At 47.1% G+C, this 23,095-nt stretch overlaps 1 protein-coding gene and 1 pseudogene across 1 annotated transcript in view; one reads left to right on the top strand and one right to left on the bottom strand.

Annotated features, from left to right (window-relative positions):
- Positions 1-15,480: 15,480 nt before the first annotated feature.
- LOC113884601 lies at positions 15,481-16,812 on the bottom strand (annotated as a pseudogene).
- Positions 16,813-16,899: 87 nt separating this feature from the next.
- NEURL1 (neuralized E3 ubiquitin protein ligase 1) overlaps positions 16,900-23,095 on the top strand; it is a 74,472-nt gene continuing 68,276 nt past the window's right edge. Inside the window, exon 1 of the mRNA XM_027529523.1 lies at positions 16,900-17,541. Within this exon, the coding sequence (XP_027385324.1) occupies positions 17,457-17,541 (85 nt within the window). The 5' untranslated portion in view covers positions 16,900-17,456. The remainder of the gene's footprint in view (positions 17,542-23,095) is intronic.

Here is a 23,095-nt window from a genome sequence, read left to right as displayed (position 1 = left end):
GGGCCTCACAGGAAAGGAGAACCAACTGGTGTGACTGCACTGGCCCTTGCTGGGTATTTACTGGAAAACACTCAAGCAAAGAAAAAGGCAAAAAGGAAGCCCAGCACAGCTTAAAGGGATGTTACCTCTCAGGGTGAGCAGCTGGCTTTACATCTTAAAAAATTCTGTATTTTCTAAATTGTCTATTTTGTAATAATTTTTAAAATTTCCCAATAAAAACCATAAATGTTTTTTACTGGAAAAACTCAACGGGATTAAGGGACAAGGTAAAAGGGAGGAAGATCACCTTTTGTTGCCTGGAGCTTAGGCCTGCTGAACAAGGAAAGGCAGAAATAGAGGGAAGATAGAAGAAAGATTTGTTATTCCTGTGTGTGGAAAGCAAATTAACTTGTAGATGTGCTGCAGAATAATGCCTCAGATCTGATTCTTCTAAACTCCCTACCCCACCTTGGGGTGCCTCATCTTTTTTTTTTTTTTTTTTTAAGATTTATTTGATGTGAACCATTTTTAAAGTCTTTACTGAATTTGTTACAATACTACTTCTGTCTTATGTTTTGGTTTTCCGGCCTCGAGGCACATGGGATCTCAGTTCCCCAACCAGGGATTGAACCAGCACCCTGTGCATTTGGAAGGCAAAGTCTTAACCATGGGACCACCAGGGAAGTCCCCAGATCTTTTAAATCTGGAAAATTTTTTAAAGTCAGATTTTCATTTTAATGTTGACTTAAATCTATTTAGCACTTTTAAATATGTGTTAATATGTGTTAACTTGCAATTCAGAGAAGGCAATGGCACCCCACTTCAGTACTCTTACCTGGAGAATCCCATGGACAGAGGAGCCTGGTAGGTTGCAGTCCATGGGGTCGCTAAGAGTCGGACACGACTGAGCGACTTCACTTTCACTTTTCATTTTCATGCATTGGAGAAGGAAATGGCAACCCACTCCAGTTGTCTTGCCTGGAGAATCCCAGGGACAGGGGAGCCTGGTGGGCTGCTGTCTATGGGGTCGCACAGAGTCGGACATGACTGAAGCGACTTAGCAGCAGCAGCAGCAGCAACTTGCAATTGGAAGATCTTTATAGAATAAGTCTTTGGTTTCTTTTTTTTTCCTCAATGTGGGGTCTTACAGATATGTTATTGGGGGCCCTCCAGATTTTTATTTCCTTTCAAAAGGAAAAAGGAATCTGGGTGTTATTTGAGAAACACTGGTGTGACTGTTCTTGGAATTCCTGTGATGGAGAGGGCTCTTTAGGACAGGGTGCCCCCTGCTAGGGGAGTCGGTGTGTCTGATGTGTGTGTATGTGGGGCGGTGGTATTTGTGGGGATATGTGTAGTGTGTGTATAAGTGCGTGTGTCTTCAGAAACAAGTGTGGCTGTGTTTCTTCTTTCTGGATGGAGAGCACACCCTCCTGTGAGGTCTCCTTCAGAAGGAAGACACTGGGTGTGTGGCCCACTTTCCTGTCAGGACTGGGAGGCCATTGTTCCCTCGTGTCTCTCAGAGCTGTGGTGCCCTCTCCACCCTTGAGAGACCTGACCCTCTTCTACCAAATGACAGAGGTCTTCTGTGGGATCTGGATGACAGGCCTTTCTGGTCTGTCTCTGGCAGAGAGAGACAGAGCAACGTGGCACTTCTGTGGGCTCCACTCTGGTGACTTTGTAGAGTCACACAGCCCTGAGGGGCTGAAAAGAGAATGGAAAAAAAAGGGGGGAGACTCTGAAAAATGGCACCGGAACCACTGGCTAACCATTTAGGAAAATGCAGGTGAATTTCTTCACCATCAGAGGCAAGGGAAGGCCGTTGTGAACAGAACACAGAATTCGGTAGTTGTGAAGGAGAAGATGGTTAAAGTGCGCCCCACAACTTCTGTGAGCAAAATGCCAATCAGCAAAGTAAAAATAACAAAAAGCTGAAAAAATGAATTTTTTCACAAGCTGCACAAAGCCCTATGTCCTTAATTTGTATATGCAGAGGAATCATATAATCAATAAAAAAAGGTGAACAAACCTATGAAAAAATGGGCAAAAGATGTGAACAGGCTATTCACAGAAAACGAAAGACAAGTGGCCCCAAATCCTGTGAAGATTCTAGTCCTTACTCATAATTAAATATGAATCTGAACATCCAGGTGTCTTTTCAAATTTACCAAGTTGTTAGAAACTAAAAGATTGGTAATACCCAATGTCAGTTCTGATGATGGGAAAATGGCGGCCTTAGGGTCACCGCTGTGCACTTGGTGAGGCCTTCTATGGGATTTGCGCTTACTTAAACACGGCCACAGGCCAACCCTATCGTGACACCGTGGCCTATTGATACCTCGTGAAAACTTTCTGCGCACATTGGATCACCAGTGAGAAGCTGTGCAGAGCCCAGCATGATCTTCATTTCCAAGCTGCCACCTATCTCTGCCTTCTAGGCAGCATCCGAGAACATGTGGCCCTTCATCGAGAATTTCATGCCAAGGGGTCTTAGCCGGATGAGGTGTCTAACCAGTGCCCCCCTGCAGTGGAAGTACAGACTCTTAACCGCCAGACCACTATGGAATTACTCCAGAATTTGTTTTTTTTAACCTGTATTTAAATGAACAGAAATGATATTTATAAAATTTGGTATTAGGTAGGGCCACCCAAGACAGATGGTTCATGGTGGAGAGTTCTGACAAAACATGGTCCACTGGAGAAGAGAATGACAAACCACTTCAGTATTCTTGCCTTGAGAATCCCATGAATTAGTATGAAAAGGCAAAAAGAAATGACACTGAAAGATGAACTCCCCAGGTCAGTAGGTGCCCAATATGCCACTGGAGAAGAGTGGAGAAATAACTCCAGAAAGAATGGAGAGATGGAGCCAAAGTGAAAACAATGCTCAGTTGTGGATGTGACTGGTGATGGAAGTAAAAGTTTGATGCTGTAAAGAACAGTGTTGCATAGGAACCTGGAATGTTAGGTCCATGAATCAAGGTAAATTGGAAGTGGTCAAACAGGAGATGGCAAGAGTGAACATTGATATTTTAGGAATCAATGAACTAAAATGGACTGGAATGGGCAAATTTAATTCACATGAGCATTATATCTACTACTGTGGGCAAGAATTCCTTAGAAGAAATGGAGTAGCCCTCATAGTCAACTAAAGAGTCCAAAATGCAGTACTTGGGTGCAGTCTCAAAAATGACAGAATGATCTCTACTCATTTCCAAGGCAAGCCATTCAATATCACAGTAATCCAAATCTATGCCCCAACCACTAATGCCAAAGAAGCTGAATGTTTCTATGATGACCTACAAGACCTTCTAGAACTAACACTAAAAAAAGATGTCCTTTTCACCATAGGGGACTGGAATGCAAAAGTAGGAAGTCAAGAGATACCTGGAGTAACAGGCAAGTTTGGCCTTGGAGTACAAAATGAAGCAGGGCAAAGACTAACAGAGTTTTGCCAAGAGAACGCACTGGTCATAGCAAACACCCTCTTCCAACAACACAAGAGACAACTCAACACATGGACATCACCAGATGGTCAACACCAAAATCAGATTGATTATATTCTTTGCAGCCAAAGATGAAGAAGCTCTATACAGTCAGCAAAAACAAGACCAGGAGCAGACTGTGGCTCAGATCATGAACTCCTTATTGCCAAATTCAGACTTAAATTGAAGAAAGCAGAGAAAACCACTAGACCATTCAGGTATAACCTAAATCAAATCCCTTAAGATTATACAGTGGAAGTGACAAATAGATTCAAGGGATTAGATATGATAGAGTGCCTGAAGGATTGTGGATGGAGGTTTGTGACATTGTACAGGAGGCATGATCAAGACCATCCCCAAGAAAATGGAATGCAAAAAGGCAAAATGGTTGTCTGAGGAGGCCTTACAAATAACTGAGAAAAGAAGAGAAGCTAAAGGCAAAGGAGAAAATGAAAGATATACCCATCTGAATGCAGAGTTCCAAAGAATAGCAAGGAGATAAGAAAGCATTCCTAAGTGTGCAATGCAAAGAAATTGAGGAAAACAATAAAATGGGAACTTCTAGAGATCTCTTCAAGAAAATTAGAGATACCAAGGGAACAATTCATGCAAAGGTGGGCACAATAAAGGGCAGAAACTGTATGGACCTAACAGAAGCAAAATATTGAGGTGGCAAGAATATACAGAACTATACGAAAAAGATCTTAAGGACCCAGATAATCACGATGGTGTGATCACTCACCTAGAGCCAGACATCTTGGAATGTGAAGTCAAGTGGGCCTTAGAAAGCAACACTATGAACAAAGCTAGTGGAGGTGATGGAATTCCAGTTGAGCTATTTCAAACCCTAAAAGATGTTGCTGTTAAAGTGCTGCACTCAATATACCAGCAAATTTGGAAAACTCAGCAATGGCCACCGGACTGGAAAAGGTCAGTTTTCATTCCAGTCCCAAAGAAAGGCAATGCCAAAGAATGTTCAAACTACTGCACAGTTGCACTCATCTCACACGCTAGCAAAGTGATGCTCAAAATTCGCCAAGCTAGGCTTCAACAGTATGTGAACCTCGAACTTCCAGATGTTCAAGCTGGATTTAGAAAAGGCAGAGAAACCAGATCAAATTGCCAACATCCATTGGATCATAGAAAAAGCAAGAGAGTTCCAGAAAAACATCTACTTATGTTTTATTGACTGTACCAAAGCCTTTGACTGTGTGGATCACAAAAAACTGGAAAATTCCTCAAGAGATGGGAATACCAGACCACCTTGCCTGCCTCCTGAGAAATCTGCATGCAGGTTAAGAAACTACAGTTAGTTAGTTAGAATCCAGTTAGAACCGGATAAGATCTTAACTGGAACAACAGACTGGTTCCAAACTGGGAAAGGAGTACATCAAGGCTGTATATTGTCACCCTGGTTATTTAACTTATATGCAGAGTACATCATGCGAAATGCCGGGCTGGATGAAGCACAAGCTGGAATCAAGATTGCTGGGAGAAATATCAATAACCTCAGATATGTAGATGACACCACCCTTAAGGCAGAAAGTGAAGAGGAACTAAAGAGCCTCTTGATGAAAGTGAAAGAGGAGAGTGAAAAGCTGAGTGCTGAAGAATTGATGCTTTTGAACTGTCATATTGGAAAACACTTTTGAGAGTCCCCTGGACAGAAAGGAGATCAAACCAGTCAATCCTAAAGGAAATCAGTACTGAATATTCATTGGAAGGACTGATGCTAAAGCTGAAACTCCAATACTTTGGCCATCTGATGGGATGGGAAGAACCAACTCATTTGAAAAGACCCTGATGCTGGGAAAGATTGAAGGTAGGAGGATAAGGGGATGACAGAGGATGAGATAGTTGGATGGCATCACTGACTAAACGGACATGAGTTTGAGCAAGCTCCGGGAGTCGGTGATGGACAGGGAAGCCTGGCGTGCTGCAGTCCATGAGGTTGCAAAGAGTTAGACACTACTGAGCAAATAAATGTCAATGAGGGCTTAGGGAAGCAGTCACTTTCATACACTTACGGCTGGAATACAAATTTGTATGAATTTTCCTAGAACAACTTGGCAATATATTTAAAGCAAAAATTTAAATATACATGCCCTTTTTATATTTTTAATATACATACCCTTTGACCTAAGAATTACATAGGTCTGTATTTGCTCTATTGATAGGTTTGCCAAGATACACAAAGATAAACAAACAATATAAAACAAAGATAAATAATAGCCAAGATAAACAAACAAGAATGTTCATTACAGCTTCATTTTAATAGCAATGCAATTGGAAAGATCCTGAATTTCATCAACAGGGGATATTTAATAATTTTTGAAATAAATTATGGTACAGCCATAAAATGGGATCTATACAGCCGTTAAAAGAATGAATCAAATCTATGTGTGTTCATATGAAAAGACCTCTAATAGATTCTGATAAGCATTTAAAAAAATATTTGGGTATACTGTACATAGTATAATCTTTCTGAATAAAAATGATATAAATACGTAAAAGTTTTGGTATTGTGCATACACTTTTTGCTGGAAGGATATATAAAATATGTAGACAGTTAATACTATTGGTTGCTAGCACAGGGGGCACTTTTTTCCCTGTTTTATACCTTTTTGTGCTGTTTGATGTTTCAAACAATGTGTACATAAAAACTTTATTTAAAAAAATCAACAGAACTATTCTGGGCAGTAAATTTATGGATTTAAAAAATTGTTTCCATATGTAAATAAATGTGCTTAGTCACTCAGTTGTGTCTGACTTTTTGTGACCCCATGGACTTATAGCCTGGCAGGGTCCTCTGCCCATGGGGATTCTGCAGGCAAGAATACTGGAGTGGGTTGCCATGTCTTCCTCCAGGGGATCTTCCCAATCCAGGAATCAAACCCAGGTCTCCTGCATTGCAAGCAGATTCTTTACTATCTGAGCCGCCAGGGAAGCCCATGTAAATAAATATTACTTTAAAAAAAAAAAAGGATTGAAATATATGACTGACACAAAACAAAATAACCAAGTTGAAACCTTAACATTCTTCCACACTTTAATTTTTGGTTCTCACCCTATAGGTTACAGAATGTGAAAAATTTCATTCATTCACAATACATTTCTAACTCCTTTTCTCAGAAGAAGAAACAGTTGAGCCTGGTTTTATAATATTTTCACCTTTTTCTTTTAAACATGACTGACAGTCTATAAAAATGGACTTTCTGACCAAAGTGAAATGAAGTGTTCCCAGATCCTCTGAGGGGGGCTGGTTTTCTGGTGTGGAGGTCCTGCTGGTGGTGGCATCAGACATGGGGGTGCTGGGCCAAATGCAGAGACTGGGGGTGCAAAAACAGGTGAGTTGCTCTCTGGGGAGGGGGGCACACATCCAGCTGGATTTTCCGAATTCTATTCTTACTCCATAAACACCAAAGACAGTACCTCTGGGCACCTGCCTTTTCCCTGTTGCAGCGCTCACAAACTCATGAGACTTCTCAGACGTGTTTGGGACAGCCCTGGGCCATGAGTGGCAAGCCCCAGGTCTGAGAGTAATTGGGCGCAATGGCCTCACACCCTCAAGCTCTGGCCACATAACAACAGCTGCCCACTGAACATATGCAGTGCCCACAGCCAGGTGCTGTGCTGTGCTGGGCACACACAGGTGCCCACGTCAGGTACCAGACACAGGCAGTGGGGCAGCTCAGTGTGAGCTGAGGTGCTCTGAGGAGGACCTCCAGTTGCCTTAAGTTTGGGGAGATTCACTCAAGTCCTGGGACAGTGTCTGCTGGAGATCCAGTCTCAGAATGAAAGATGACAAAGTGGCCTCAGGGAAGCAAATGTGCCCAGAGGGTAACCTCTGGGTGGCTAAAGAGCAGAGCTAATTTCTTCATTGACATATTTTTATTATAATGAAGTAGTTAATGGAAGCTATCAGGATGTATTTGCTCCCCAAATTCTCCTTCCGCTTTGAAAGAGGAAATCAAGCAACCTGTAAACATTTAAAAGATGTGTTGATTGGCTTGAGGTCCCCCTCCTCAAAAGCCTGACAGAGACAAAGCGGATTTTAATGGAGGTCTAGCGCCACCTCCTGGTGGCCTGAGAGAAACGGAGAGGGACGACTGGGAAGAGAAGATGGGACACGCAAGGCTGCTCACCCCACTGAGAGAAAACGTTCCACAGGCTGCTCTGGTTGGGAAGAGAGGAAGCTTTCCACAGTCTGAGGCGCCTTTGGGTGAAGGGTGAAGGAAGGTCGGAACAAGCGAGCGCCTCTGGCACCTCTCTTGGGAAAGGAGGATAGAAGTGAGAGGCTACCCAGGCAGCAGTAATGGAGAAACGTCTGTTTCCTGTTCTGCATCTGGAGATGCAGGGCGTTTGAACTGACTGAAGGCTTCTGACTTAGTGGAGGTGTGTCTCCTGGCCCTGAAAGTGTCTTCCAACTTTTACCATGAAGGAGTTTTAAATTTGTATAGAGTCTTACTTATCAGACTTTTCTTTTATGATGCTTGGATCATTGTAACATTCTTAGAAAAGATTTCTTGCCAGATAAAGTCATTCCTGGCTTCCCTGGTGGCTCAGACAGTAAAGATGCTGCCTGTAAAGTGGGAGACGTGGGTTCAATCCCTGGGTTGGGAAGATGCCCTAGAGAAGGAAATGGCAACCCACTCAAGTATTCTTGCCTGGAGAATCCCGTGGATAGAGGGGCCTGGTGGGTTATGGTCCATGGGGTCACAAACGGTCGGACACAACTGAGTGACTAACACAAGGTCATTTAAAATATCTCTGTAGGGAAAAGAAAATGCCGGGATATTACATCCACTTGGAGCTTTTCTTTGAGTTCAGTTTTGTTATTTTTAAATCTGTTTTGTGTTGATTAGTGGCCATGTGCTTCCTAACTTCTGGAGAGCTGAGCCAAAGCCCTGGGGAGTTTTAAGAGTCTCATCTGTAGGAGGGGGCTAGTTAGGGAACTCAAGGGAGGACACCTCCCTGGCGACAGGTGTCTTCCTCAAGCTGGCACCTAAAGGAATCCCACTCTGGGGCAGGGATTCGGACTCAGACTATCCTAGGACTGAACCTCAGTGCTTCACTTATCAGCTCCTAGTCAAGTATCTTAACTTTCCTAAGCTTCAGGATTTTCATCTTTAAAATGGGGACACTGTTGCTGCTGCTGCTAAATAATAATACCTACTTCACAGGGTTATTACCAGGCTCAAATGAATTAATACAGATGAAATGCTTAGACCAAGACCTTGTATATGTGACTATGTGCTCCATAAATATCTCCTGTAGGGACATCCCTGCTGGTCCAGTGGTTAAGAATCCGCCTGCCATTATAGGGCACATCCCTGGTCCAGGAAGATTCCACATGCCCTGGGGCAACTAAGCCCACAGGCCACAACTACTGAGCCCGTGCGCCTAGAGCCCATGTTCTGCAACAAGAGAAGCCATTGCAACAGAAGCCAGCACACTGCAACAGAGACTAGCTCCGGTTCACCACAGCTAAAGAGAGCCCACACTCAGCAACGAAGAGCCCGTGCAGCCACAAACAAACAAACAAACAAATATCATCTGTCAGTATTACCTGAGCCAGGGACCCTGGGATGAGTCTAGGGATGCTGGACTCCTTTGAAATCACTAAACAAGTTTCCCAGGTAGGGAGACGTGTGGTCCTCTTTCTGGCATCGCACGTTTTTCTTTCTGCTTCTTGCAGGAATCTCCACCTGTCCTTTTGTGTGTGTTAGTCGCTCAGCCATGTCTGACTCTTTGCGACCCCATGGACTGTAGGCCACCAGGCTCCTTGGTCCATGGAGTTTTCCAGGCAAGAATACTGGAGTTGGTAGCCATTCCCTTCTCCAGGGATTGAATCCAGGTCTCCCGCATTGCAAGCAGATTCTTTACCATCTGAGCCACGAGGAAAGCCCTTTTAGATCCAGTCTTAAGAATGCTTGGCCTCAGGCCTGGATTTTATCCATAGGCACTGTAAGTCCAGGACTTAGGTCTAAGGGTCTACATAAGACTGGAAAAAAAATCCAGTGGCTCCAAATTATGAAAGGAAAACTTCAAAATCAAAATTAAAAAATGTTTACTTAAATGTCTATAAAACAACATCGTGTCAACCTCATTAATCATTAAACGAATACTCATAAATATTTCATTATATATGAAGGTTCCTCTGTGTCTTTTCATAGCTTGATAGCTCATTTCTTTTTAGCATTGAATAATATTCCATGTCTGGAAGTACCACAGTTTGTTCATTCATCTACTGAAGGACGTTTTGCTGCCTCCAAGTTTTGGCAATTATGAACAAAATGGTTAAAAACATGCACACGCGGGTTTTTTGTGGACATAAGTTCTCAATCCCTTTGAGTAAGTATGCAGGAATACAGCTGCTGTATAATATGCTAAGAGAACGGTTAGTTTTGTAAGAAACCACCAAACTGTCTTCCAAGGAGGCTGTACTATTTTGTATTCCCACCAGCAATGAATGAGAGTTCCCAGCGTCCTGCTTGGTGTTGCCAGTGTTCTGGATTCTGGCCACTCTAATAGTTCTGCAGTGGCATCATCGTTTTGATTTACGTTTTCCTGATGACATAAGATATGGACCGTCTTCAGATGCTTATTTGCCATTTTCTTTGGTGAAGTGTCTGTTCAGGTCTTTGGATCATTTTAAAAATGAAGTTGTTTTCTTACTGTGGAGTTTGAAGTATTTTTTGTGTATTTTGGATAACGGTCCTATCTCAGATATGTCTTTTGCAAATATTTTCTCCCAGTGTGTGGTTTGTCTTTTTATTCCCTTGACAGAGTCTTTTGGAGAGCAGAAGATTTAATTTTAATGAATCAAGTTTTTATATTGGAGTAGAGTTGATTAACAATGTTGTGGTAGTTTCAGGTATAACATGAAGTGACTCAGTTATGTATATACATGTATATACTTCTAATCCAGTTCTTTTCCCATTTAGGTTGTCACTAAATAGAGCAAAGTCTCCTGTGCTAACAGTAGCAGTAAATTGTCACTACATTGAACAAAGTTCCCCATGCTAACAGGAGGTCCTTGTTGGTTATCCATTTTAAATAAAACAGTGTGTACAAGTCAGTCTCAAACTCCCTAACTGTCCTTTCCCCCAGTCCTTTCCCCCTGGTATTACCAGTTCTTTCTTTCTTGGTTCATACCTTTGTCATCTTTGCAAAAATCATTATCAAAGCTAAGGTCGTCTAGATTTCTCCTATGTTATCTTCTAGGAGTTTTATAGCTTTGCATTTAACATATAGGTCTGTGATCCATTTTGATTTCATTTTTGTGGGTAGGGGTGTAAGGCCCATGTCTAGATTTACCCTTTTGCATGTGGATGTCCAGTCGTTCATGTAACCATTTGTTGAGAAGATTACCTTTGCTCCATTATATTCCTTTGCTCCTTCATCAAAGATTACTTGACTGTGTTTGTGTGAATCCATTTCTGGGCTCTTTATTCAGTTTCATTTATCTATTTGTCTATTTTTTCACTAGTACCATACTGTCTTAATTACTGCAGCTTCATAGTAAATTTTGAAGTTGGCTAATGTCAGTCCTCCAACTTTGCTCTTCTTCAATATACTGTTCATTACTCTGGGTCTTTTACCTCTCCACGGACACTTGAGAATCAGTTTGTTAACATCTACAAAATAACATGTTGGGATTTTCCCTGGGATGTAATGAATCTATAGTTCAAGTTGGGAAGAACGGACATCTTGACAATATGGAGACCTACTAGTGTGTTCAGCCCTAAACTTGGCCCTGGGAGGTAGGAAACTATACTGGAGTTAAGGAAAGCATAGGACAGGCTCCCTCATGGTGTTGGCAAGGAAACTGTACTCCACACAATGCTAGATGTACAGAGAGTGCTCAAAAGGGTCGCTGGGGCAATGAACGAAGCTGAATCCCGAAGCGCCTGGAAACAGGGCAGTAAGGTGCCCATTGCATGCTAAGATGGTTAGCACAGACTCCGGTCCTTCAGAGGAAAGACCTGGCCTCGAGGAAAACTTTGTGGCAAAGGTGCTGTAGAGAAGGGAGCCAGCCAGAAAGGCTGGTCTGGGCAAGGCTCTTGGGCTTACTGAGTGGCTGTATTGATAGGTTAATTCACTGACATTGATTCATTGATTTGTCAAATATTTATCAAGAATCTACTATGGTTCAGGCACTCAGGGATCTCCCATCTAACACGTCCAGCCACCCCCTGCAGTTCAGGCAGGACCACTTCTGTGTGTTTTCGGATGGTGGTCTGATGATGTTAACTATGGGCTGGGCCTCAGAGCTGCCATGTATCCTAGCCAGGGATGGCTGAGGCTGTTTCCTGTTTAAAGGCTAGCTTCTCAGCAGGGAGGGCGATGTCAGCTGTTGAAGTTTAAGGGAGCCCTGGCTCAGCCTAGATGAACTCCATCTTGTCTGCCCGGTGGGGGACCATCCTGTGGCTTGCTCTGGGCTCAGTCTCTAGGGGTTCAGGGAAGGAAGAAAGGAAGCTCTCCGTCAAATATTTTATTATTTTATCCACATGGAGACTCTTGAAGACTTGAACTGATCTGGGAGATGTGGATAGTGAGAAAGGAGGGGAAGAGAGAGGTGAACCAGCAGGAGACTGAGCAAGGAGCAGCAAGGGCAGAGAGATGGCAGGACAAGGGTGGAACAGGGAAGAGGGGGAAGAAGCGAGAAAGACAAGAGGAGGGAGGGAGAGAGAGGAAGAAGGAGCAAGAGAATGGAGCTGGTCAGAAGGGAGAGAAGCAAGGGAGAGAAGGGGCGATGGGGGCCAGAGCTGCTGCTGAAACTGTCCCTGGGTCCCCGCCTTGGGTACCCCCCTTCTCCTGTGCATTGGTGTGAGCGCTCACAGCATCCACACGGACACACGTGTACACGCAGCCAAACACATATGCACTGACACCCACCCCCTTGGGCAGAGCTTTCAGAATCTACACTGCTGGGGAGGCGGGGTTGCCACGGTGACAGGTGCTGGAGCACCACCTTATGGGTATTAATAGCTTCCATTGAAGCCACCAAAACAGTGACTTCATCCAGACCTTCTTCCTGGCAGCCTCCTTCTCCCTCCTCGCTTTGTAATTGGGGCTGGGAAGGGCCCCCGGGGCCTCAGAGGCCACTTCCCTGCCTCCTGGCAGCCTCTTTGGTGAAGGATGCTTGAAGTCTCAGGGATTCCACCCAACATCCAGGGGAAGAAGCGTGCTGTGGTTCTTTGCTCCTCTGAGCTGGGTCCAACCACCACCCCTGCCAGGAAAGGGTTTCTGAGGCACAGGTCCCCCGGAGGGGTCACCCTCAGCTGCTCTGGGTCCCGTGCAGCCACACCCACCTCCTCGAGGTCCCTGCCTGGCCAGAGACCTACAGTGAGTTGACAGTGGTGTTCCACCCGCCCACCATAGCACAGAGCTCCTTGGGAAAACTAGGGCCAGTCTAGGGAGATGACATAAGGCGGCGGTCCCCAACCTTTTTGGCACCAGGGACTGGGTTTGTGGAAGATAATTTTTTCACAGATAGGGTGGGGGAATGATTCAAGCACTTTACACTTATTGTGCACTTTATTATTATTACATTGTGATATAGAATGAAATAATTATACAATTCACCATAATGCAAAATCAGTGGGAGCCCTAAGCTTGTTTTTCTGCAGCTAAATGATCCCATCTGGGGGTGATGGGACACAGTGAGAGTAGGGTTTGTGCTCCTCTGGGAATCTAATGCTGCTGCTGATCTGACAGGAGGCGGAGCTCAGGCAGTACTGTGAGGAAGCCCTGTGGCAAAAACAGATGAGGCTTCGATCACTCACTCACCACTTGCTCACCCACCACCCACTTCCTGCCATGCGGCCTGGTTCCTAACAAGCCATGGACTGGTACTGGTCCGTGGCCCACTGGTTGGGGACCCATGACATAGGGTACAAGATTTCAGAGGCATCACACTCAAGCCTGAGCAAGAGCAGGGTGGCTGTTCATTGCATGGTTCTAAGGGCGAGTGCCTCCTTACATTTCATCACACAGGGACGCCTCGCTCATCTCACCCTAATCTCAGCCTCGTGGATGCTCTCATTATCTTCTCAGCCTCTGAGATCAGGGGATGTTTCTGTCCTACCTTCAGTTCCCTGCCTCAGTCCCTAATGCCTCTGGCCCTCCTGTGCAGCTCCCTGGGGTCAGGTTGTCCTGAGCAGCAGAGCCTTGGACCCCTCAGGCAGGCACCGGTGTCTGGTCCCCTTGTCTCCCCTTCCCTGTGACCTTCTCCATTTCTCCCCTGCTTGGCCCAGAGCCCCAGGTTTAGACCACATGGGACCCATGACATCCCTGCCTCCCTACCATGGGGCCTCACCAGCCCCCATCCCTTCTATGTCCCAGCCCATCCCCCTAAGGAAGGGAAGGAGATGACAAGCTTCCCCCCCAGCCACTGTCAGTAAATCCTACCAAGGGCTTGCACTTCACACACTCTCCAGGGGAACTAGTCGCGTCTATACAGTCTTCAGATTTATTCTGATGCCAGCAGCAGCCTAGAGTGACCTCATTCCAGCAGGCTTCAGTGGGTATATGAGTGTGTGAGAGTGTGGATATTTGTGTAGAAGTGAGTGTGTGCGAGAGAGTAAAAGTGTGTGTGCAAACGGATGAGTGTGCTGCCATTCAGAGCCCATGGATTTCTGATGCATGAGTCATCAGCTGGCATGAGCCTTGGGGAGATACACCCATAAAAAGACAGCACCCCTGACCTGCCACGTCCATTCTGCAGCTGGCTGGGCACGTGATCCTGGGCATCTAAGAGGCGGGGGGCGGAGAAGGGAGCTGTCTTTCCCTCCAGACCCCAGAGAGCAGCTGTCAAAGATATTTCTAGCTCGCCTGGAGTCCCAGACATTTAAGGATGTGATGCCTGCAATGGGGTGGGGGTGGAGGGCAGGAGAGGGGAAAAAGGGATGGTTCAGAGGCTTTCCTCCCACGCCTCTTGGTGGAATTCGCCTGGCAGCCAGGGGGATTCGTCCATTTCACAAGCAGTGTTGGACAGTCTGTCATGTACCAGGCACTCTCTTGGAGACTGGTGACATCATGGTGGATGGAGTTGACCTGCTGCTCCACTCACCTTGGGGGGAGGTAGACCATAAACCAGGGGGGAAAGTCTACTTTCAAATTAATTCCAGAAGATAACACAGAGTAATGGTATGGAGCGTAACTGAGAGTTGGGGGGGTTCTCTGGCTGGGCTGGTCAGAGAAGGTCAGGAGATGATACATGAACTGTGCCTGAATAATGAAGAGCTGTCACATGGAGACTTGCGGAAAGAACCACCCAGAAGAGGATGGATGGCATGCCCGAAGCCAGCCCGTGTCCTTGCTGGATTCTGGATCAGAGTTGTTGAAACCAGTCAGGGAGCTAGAGGTGGCGGAAAAGGAAGGCAGATTCCCTCTCCCAGCAGGACCTTGGCTCCTCTTCTAGCCCTGACCAGACAGGGAGAAGGATAGTACTGTAAACTATATGGGAAAATGATCTGAAAAAGAATGGACATATGTATATGTATAACTGAATCACTATGCTATACACTTGAAACTAACACAACATTGTAAATGAATTATACTCCAAAAAAAAAAAAAAAGACAAGGACAAGAAGATGCCCCCCTGTCCAAGTAGGAGATGACTCCCTTCCCTTCCTGCAGGTCCTAGTATCAGTGCTGAGCTTCAGGATGGATGAGTCATTTGAACAGGTGACTTGCTGAAGGCCCTTTCCTCCAGGAAGCTTTCTTTGACTGCTGCAAGCCACAGAGGCCCCCACCTCTTGGAGCTGACAGAACCACTCAGTTCAGAGTTGGTGGTTCTCTGACAGTTTGTTCCTGAGATTTGTCCCTGAGGCTTGGCCCTCCATCCAGTCTTCTAGGTCCAGTCTGTGTTCATCTAAAGGCTCCCCAAGCCTTTTTGTGTCCAGCAACTGAACAGCCTGGGGTTCTTGATCTGAGCCTTTGTCCCAGTGCCCCTTGGAGCTGACAGAGAGCAAAGGGTCAGGTGCTGGGTGTTTTTTTTTTTTTTTTAATGGACAAGTTATTTAATTAGGTTCTTTGTAAGAAGTTCAGAACACTACTTTGTGAGGATAAATTCCATTTGTGAGAGCAAACACAGAGCGCAGGTAGCCCTGGAGCTGAGGGACAGCTTTGATTCTTTGCAGAATTTATGAGTCCACGGCTTTCTGATCAACCTTGCACTGCTCTGTGATCTCCTATTTCTCTCTGTGTTGAAGATCTCAGCCTTCTGGTGTCTGGGCTTATGCAGCTTCTTCTTCTTGAAGTAAGCGTCAGTGAAATGTTCTGGGATTTTCACACCAGTGATGTCGATTTTGGTGGAGGTGGCAGTGACAAATTTCTGGTGTGTTCTACGCAGAGGAACTCAATTGAGGGACAGAAGCCCAGTCACAAGTAACAAGCCACTGTCCAGATGCTTCAGGAAAATGACCCTCTTTCCTGTGTGGTGCCCTGTGAGGATGATCAGAATAGTCCCGGGAGAGATGCCGCTGGCACGCAGCTTTTTCACAAGCTTACTGAAGGGTTTTCTGCCGTGACTCAACAGCTTCTGAGGCACATCTTCAGTAGGGTAATACCTAGGCGTTTTGTGAAGTCTTACCACTCAGGTACCACCATTCTTGTTGCCACCAACTGGTTTTGTGACAGTAGCAAGAACTCGAACCTTTTTTTTTTTTTTTCCTACCTTGGATTTAGCTGCTGAACACTGTCTCTTGTACAAGGCCTTCCTGGAATATGTAGCTGATCGGAATATCTGCCAACTCCTCTGACCAGGACAGGGTTTCAGCTGCAGTGGGGCTTCCCCTTCTTAACCTTCTTCACCTTTTTAGCCTTGTCGCCAGCATCAGCCTTCTTGGTTTCAGGTTTTTTCTCCTTAGCATTCGGCTTCTCAGCCTTTTCAACCGCCATCTTGCAAGACAGGAAAGAGTGGGTGGGACTCTTAATCTCACTTCATTTATTCAGTCATCATCCACTTAAAAAAAAAAGTATATATATATATATTTATTTTTTTCTGGAGCTTTTATTGTATGCCAGGCACTGTACCTGCTACTAGAGAAATCGGAAATAAGAGTTACTTCGTCCCGGGCCTGGTATCCAGGGAGCTCACCGTTCTTACTGTATGGTTTCCCTTGTTTTCAAGACCAAGCGCCACTGTTGGTGAGGGGAATAAACCCAACCCTTGGAGCCCCAGTCTCTGTCTGATATTTGACCCCTATCTGCTCCCCCGCCAGGCCAAGAAGGGCTAGTGTTGGCCGGAACGTCGCGCACCCGGCGCCACATCTGGCTGAGCGGGCGCGCGCGAGTCACTAAGACGCTCATTCACCGGCGCAGCTGTCACCATAACAACCGGAGCGAGGGAATCCTGGCGACGGCTGGGGGCGGGGGCGGCGGTCGCGCGGGGGACCCGGCGGGGGCGGGAGCGCGGCGTCGGGGGCGGGCGGGAGACCCATCACCGCGAGAGCGCCCAGCACACCCCGCGCTCCTCGGAGCCCCGCTCCATGTCGAGCCGCCGGCGGGAGGGCACCACGCACGTCGCCGCCTCGGTCGTCCCCGCGGGCGGGGACCCAGCCGGCCGCCAAGCCGCCGAGCCTCCGGGCAGGCCGAGCCGCTGAGCGCCCGCACCGAGAGCCCCGACTCTATGGCCGGGGGGAAGCGTGCCGGAGCCAACAGCCGGAACCCGAGCGCCAGCGGGACGAAGAAGGGAGCCCCGGGCGCCGCCGGCCCCGGCCCAGGGGCGCGCCCGCCGCGAAAAATGGCAGGCAGGTAGCCGGCTCGCGCGAGGAACCCCCGCGGCGGGCAGGACCCGCCGAGGACCGCGGAGCCCAGACACAGAGAGGAGAGGAGCGGCCCGCCCGCCCCCCGCCGCAGCCCCACCAGGGCCCTCCCCCGGCGGCGCGCGCGCCGGCGCGCGCACACACTTGCACACCGTACCTCCGCTCCAGCCCAGCCTCGCCTGCCCCCTGCGAGTGCCGAACCCCACTGGGGCCGGATGCCATGGGTAACAACTTCTCCAGTATTCCCTCTCTGCCCCGAGGAAACCCGAGCCGGGCGCCGCGGGCCCACCCCCAAAACCTCAAAGGTAAGGCTCCGCCGGGGCCGGGCTCAGCTGGCGGACTGGGGTGCAGGTGGAGGGGCAGGGAGAGGTGGAGAGGTGTGGTTGGGGAGGCCACACAGGTGCCACCTGTTGTGCGTCTTTGGAGACGGGAGATGAACCCCTGACCGTTGGGGGTGCGCTGGAGGTGGGGGCCTGCCGGTGATGATGGCGAAAATCAGGGAGGATGGCGTTCCGTGGGGTCTACGCAGTTCTCCCAGCTACACCAGAAACGTCACTGGAGTCCCCTCAGGCCACGGTGCTAGGCGAGCGTGCAGATGCAGGGGGTGAGGAAGGGCATTTGCCCAGTGGATGGGGAAGTGTGGCAGGGTGCTCAGGCCGGCCAGCTGTGCTTCCCAAGAGAAGTACCACGGTCTCCTTTTTCATCTAACCATGGCTGGAGAGGTGATGGCTGGAAACACTAGTTGCCTTTCCGATTGGAGGGTCTTAAAAATACAGGGCCGAATAATAACAGCCTGGAAGAAGGGACCAGAGCTGGTGGCCTCTGGAGTCCTCTGCAGCTACTGACTTTTTGTATCCACTGAATCAGCTTGGTTTCTGGTTCCCCAAAAGCTAGATGTCCAGTCAGAACTCTAGAAAGGATGGGCTGAGAGCCTTGAGACAGATCTCAAGGTCTTTGCCCTCTTAAGTCCACTGACCTACTCAGCACCCTTAAGGGAGGTGCCGGGCCCTGTTCTTTGCTTTACCTCTTCAGTGCTGTCTCTGACCTTTTGAAGACTCACCTGGGCCTTCCCAGGCCCTCAGAGCCCACTGATTCCCTTCAGAAAGCTCCTTTTCTATCATCCTGAAAACCAGCCAGTACTGACTGGGCATTCGGATGACTAAGAGTTAGGAAGGGAAGCTCTTGGGCAAGTTTACAAAGAACTTTCACAAATACCTTTTCAAATGAGCAAGGAAACTGCTCTGCATGGTGCTCAGAGCTCGTCATACCCATTTCACAGTTAGGAGAAGCAATGCTTGTTTCAGGATCCCAAAGCCAGAGCGGCAGAGCTAGACTGCAGACCTGTATCTTCTGTCTTGGAATACTACCCTCTCTTATGCTGGACAGTTAACCTTCAGAACTGGGGAGAGGAGAGGAGACAGGACCACAATCCTGCATTCTAACTCTGACACTTCCAAAACCACCTCTCACTCACCTTGGGCACATCAGTGGGTTTGTTGTGTCTTTCTGAAAATTAATATGGTGGCACACATCAATCCCTTTTAAAATATCATTTTCATTGGCCTTGTGATTCTGCCTGCAGAATGGATCCTGAAGAAATGGAGATGAAGGCAAATACTTGTACACGAGCCTAGGATGCTATGGCAGTGTTGTTTGTACTAGAAAACAATCTAAATGCCCTGTAATCGTGGTGAATCCTCTTGGTGGAGTATTATGCAACCTTTAAAATAGTATTTTTGAAGAGCATTTGATCACTTGGGAAAATGCTCACAGCAGCATAATGACAGTTGTAAGAAGCAGTGGCAAAGCTGCATAAACAGTAGAGCCCAATTTTGTTAAAATGTCATGGATGCCCCTCCCCCATAGAAATCAAGCAACCTTGGAAAGAAAGTTTCCAAAAGGTTAACCATGGTTTCCTCTGGGTAATGAGATCTTATTAGAGTTTTTCTTTTCTTTTTAATATTTTGCTCTTTTCTAAAATTTCTACAATAAGCAAATATTAATTTTAATCATCAGAAATAAGCTGTAAGTATTGCAGGCAAGTATCATTTTTAATCATCAGAAATAAGCTGTAAGTATTGCATGTATGATGACTTTCTGAACATTGAAAACAGATTCCTAATGATGGTGGAACTTGTGTTTGTCATCCAGTTCAATGTTCTCTCTTACAAGGGAGAGAAATGAGGGGAAGGGAGAATGATTTGCCCATTTACTCAATGGGCCAGTCAAGAGAAGGTGGCAAAGTCAGGCTGACTCCTTCAAGGGCAGGAGTTAGCTGGGGGCCAGTGAGCTGACTCGGCGCTGGAATGCTCATCAATTACCCTGAGAAGGCTGTGTTCCATCCATGACCCTAGGGAAGCCCAGAGAAGGCTTCCGTAATTGCACCGCTTTTTTAACCTACAGTTTGGGATTGTAGGGATGTGAAGTCTCTGGGACTGGAGTCTTTGACAAGGGAGGGAGTGGGCAGGACAGGGTCTGAGGCCCGCCTATCTCCCTGCTCCCACCCTGGCCTCCTCCTCTGCCTGACTCCCCACCTGTCTGGCCTGAGAAAGTCGCCTTGCGCTGCCTCCCTGATTGATAGGGATCAGTTCTTATTCAGTGGAAGTAAATGGGGGAGAAATTTTCCTCACCCCAGCAGTCTCCCTCTCCTGGCCATCTCCCTTCTGGCTTGGTTTTCCAGGATCCATTCTCCCCTGTCCCTAACCACACACCTACAGGAGGGGCCATGAGAATTTTGGTTCTGCTCTTACCGAGGCTGAGATGGATTAGAACATGCCAAGAAAGCTGACTTCCGTCCTTCGTCTAGGGTCTCCTGATTCGGCTTCTCAGCCTGACTTTTCCCCATCCTAAGAGAACCATCAGTTTTATTCTGTGATTGTTTTAATGTTCACTCCAAGTTCCTTTCTAACTATGTCAGCATTGAGCTAGGGGTCTTCTCTGATACATCAACGGTCATCCAGAATTCCACCCCCATTTTATTGGTATGACCTTGATACTGGCTGTGATTCTAAGACTGTCCACCCCAAATTCTCCTTTGTACTCACCCAGAATTTCAACTCTGCTTCTTATCAGTGTCCATCCAGAAATTTACTGGGGGCAGGGAACTCTCGATTGTTTTTTCTCCTTCCATAATTGCCATCTATTGATTTCTCACCGTTTTAATTAAAACAACTGGAAAGGACCTGGCATAATGGGGACCCTGGGACTCATTAGAGATCTAAGGTTGGTCTGGCTGTCAGGCTGACATGAAATGAAGCTCTTCCATCACCTGTCAGGTGGTAGACTTCAGTCTTCTTCCTGAAGACACCCTGACCTCACTCCACTGATGGTGATTCACACTGGGGTCTGAACAGTGTTGGTCTAGGAGTGTCCACGGGAGAGGTCCAAGGTATAGATCCTGGATAAGGACCAACAGATAGTTATGTAGAGCTGGTTATGTCCCTGGGTCAGGGGTGAGGGCTCGTGACATCCCTGGACATTCACAGAATGAAGATCTACTTGATAAGGTGGGGCTGAGGGAAGGGATGGCATCAAATACTTGTTTGGATTGTTAAAATCCCAGATATGTGTGAGCAGAGGTCAGAAATGGGGAATCAGGGAAGAATTTGAGTTGGACATGGAAGGAACTGTAGAAATTGGGTAGATGGCAAGGGGTGCAGTGGGAGTCCTAGATATGGACAGGAGGTAGGGCAAGGGACGTGCAGCAAAGGCTTGGGGCAGGGTGAGTAAATGTGTATAGATGTTCTCAGTGATGGGCCCAGGGTGACTGGAGTAGGGGGTTCATGCTTCATGGAGACAGATACAGAGAACAGAGATCTTCATCCTTCCCTCTCTCTTTCTGAGTGCCTGCCTACTTGGTGCTTGGTACTGGGGGGAAGGTAACTAGGAAAGCCTTCGGGGAGGCTTTCCTCCAACTCAGTCTGCCATGGTCACCCATAGATGGGATGGGGATGGGAAAGACCACCTTCTGTCATTTTTTTTTTATTGTGGTAAAATTCACATAACATAAAATTCACCGTTTTAGCATTTTAAGTGGCATTTAGTACATTCACAATATTGTACAGCCACCACTCTATGTAGTTCCAGAACATTTTCATCACCCCAGAAGGGAAGCCTGTGCCCGTGAAGCAGTCAGTCCTCATTACTCCCTCGCCTGAATCCCCGGCAGCCACTAGTCTGCTTTCTGTCTTTATGCATTTGCCCACACTGGGCATTTCCCTTAGATGGACTCATAGTACATTTGTCCTTGTGTGTCTGGCTCCTTTAACTTAGCCTAGTGCTTTCAAGGTTCGTCCATGTCCTAATGTGTACCTTCTTTCCTTTTTGTGGCTGAATAACATTCCACTGTGTAGATTTGCCGCATTTTGTTCACGCACTTCCCAGCTGATGGCTATTGAGATTGTTCCGCTTTTTGGTTACTGTGAATTTTATGCTGTGAAGATTTGTGTTTAAGTTTTTGTTTGAACACCTATTTTCGGTTCTTTTGGGTCTATACCACGGAGTGAGCCTTCCATCTTTTTAAAGCTGGTGCTTTTGAATTGGACATTTGATAAAGCCACTGGTTGTGACGGATGTAGGGGGGATCATCCCCCTCCGGCTTTGGCTGGGGGTTGTACCCACCAGACATCTGTTGTCTTCAAAGGCTTTTTTCTGTGGTGGCCGAGGCTCCTGGCAGGCAGAGGGGGGAGTATCTGAGGTTGACCGAGGAGCTTTGACTCTTTGAGGTGGACCAGAGTGAGCTACAGGAACTTGTCTGTCAGACTCTTAACCTCCTCACTGCTCTGGGGTGGGGTTGGGGGGTGCATTTGCCTAGGACAAGGTCCTAGCCATTTTTCAGCCTTCAGAGCCTTGCTGGTACTCCCCCTCATCTGGGTCCCCAGTCCAGGTATTGCAGTAGCTGACCCCTCTGCCTCTCATTCCTCCTTTGATGCTGCGAAAGGGATCCTCCTAAAGTATTCCTTTCATCTGCCCCTCTCCTATCAATAGTCTTCAGCGTCATGACCCAGACTGCCATCATCGGAAATTCAAGGCCTCCATTCTTTGCTTGACCCACAGATATTCCCACAGCCCTTGTCTGGGCTCCTCACTTGGCTGTCATGACACTTGCATGTTGGGTTAGCTCATCTGTCCACCCCCCAGCCTTGCAGCAGACAGAGTTGGCGTTGTGAAGGGGTGGGGGCTGGGGGCCTCCTCTGCCACACCAAGACTTCAGAGAGCTGAGTTGAGACAGCCCCTATGCTGAACCTGGAGCATCTGTCCTGCACACCCTGTTGGGTTTTTATCTAGTCTGGCCTTTGAACTCTGTACTGTTAGCCATCACAGTAACATAAGAGCAGCCACATGTGTTGGGTGGTTATTGGGTGCCTAGTGCTTCTGTGTAGATTATTTCTGAGTGAGGAGCTATCGTTGTCACCATTATAGATGGGGAAAGAGAGGCTCAGAGAAGTTAAATAGCTAATCCCAGACCACACAGTTTGAAACTGATGGAACTGGGATTCAAACCCACGTCTCTCTGATTTTAGAGTTCACTCTTGCAACCACTATACATTTTGCCACCATAGAATTCACTCTGGGTGGGCCCTGTCTTCCATTGTGTTAGAGAAACTGGGGAGCAGTCTCCTGGCCTCTTTCCCAGAAGAGGGAAAGAGAGTACCATAGGGTTCTTGATGCTCCTTTCCAACCCCCGACCCCACCCCTCCCACCTCCTCTGCAGACCCATCAGCCAGTCATCGGACACTTTCAAGGGAACTTTATGTTCCTTTGGGCCAGTGTTTCTCAAAGTGAGGTTTTTCTCTCGCCAGCATCAGCATCAACTGAAAACACATCTAAAATGCAGGTTCCCAGCCCCCAGGCCAGACC

The sequence above is a fragment of the Bos indicus x Bos taurus genome, chromosome 26 (assembly GCF_003369695.1).
Source record: "Bos indicus x Bos taurus breed Angus x Brahman F1 hybrid chromosome 26, Bos_hybrid_MaternalHap_v2.0, whole genome shotgun sequence".
Classification (NCBI taxonomy): domain Eukaryota; kingdom Metazoa; phylum Chordata; class Mammalia; order Artiodactyla; family Bovidae; genus Bos; species Bos indicus x Bos taurus.
This window is presented reverse-complemented; position numbering and strand designations above follow the sequence as displayed.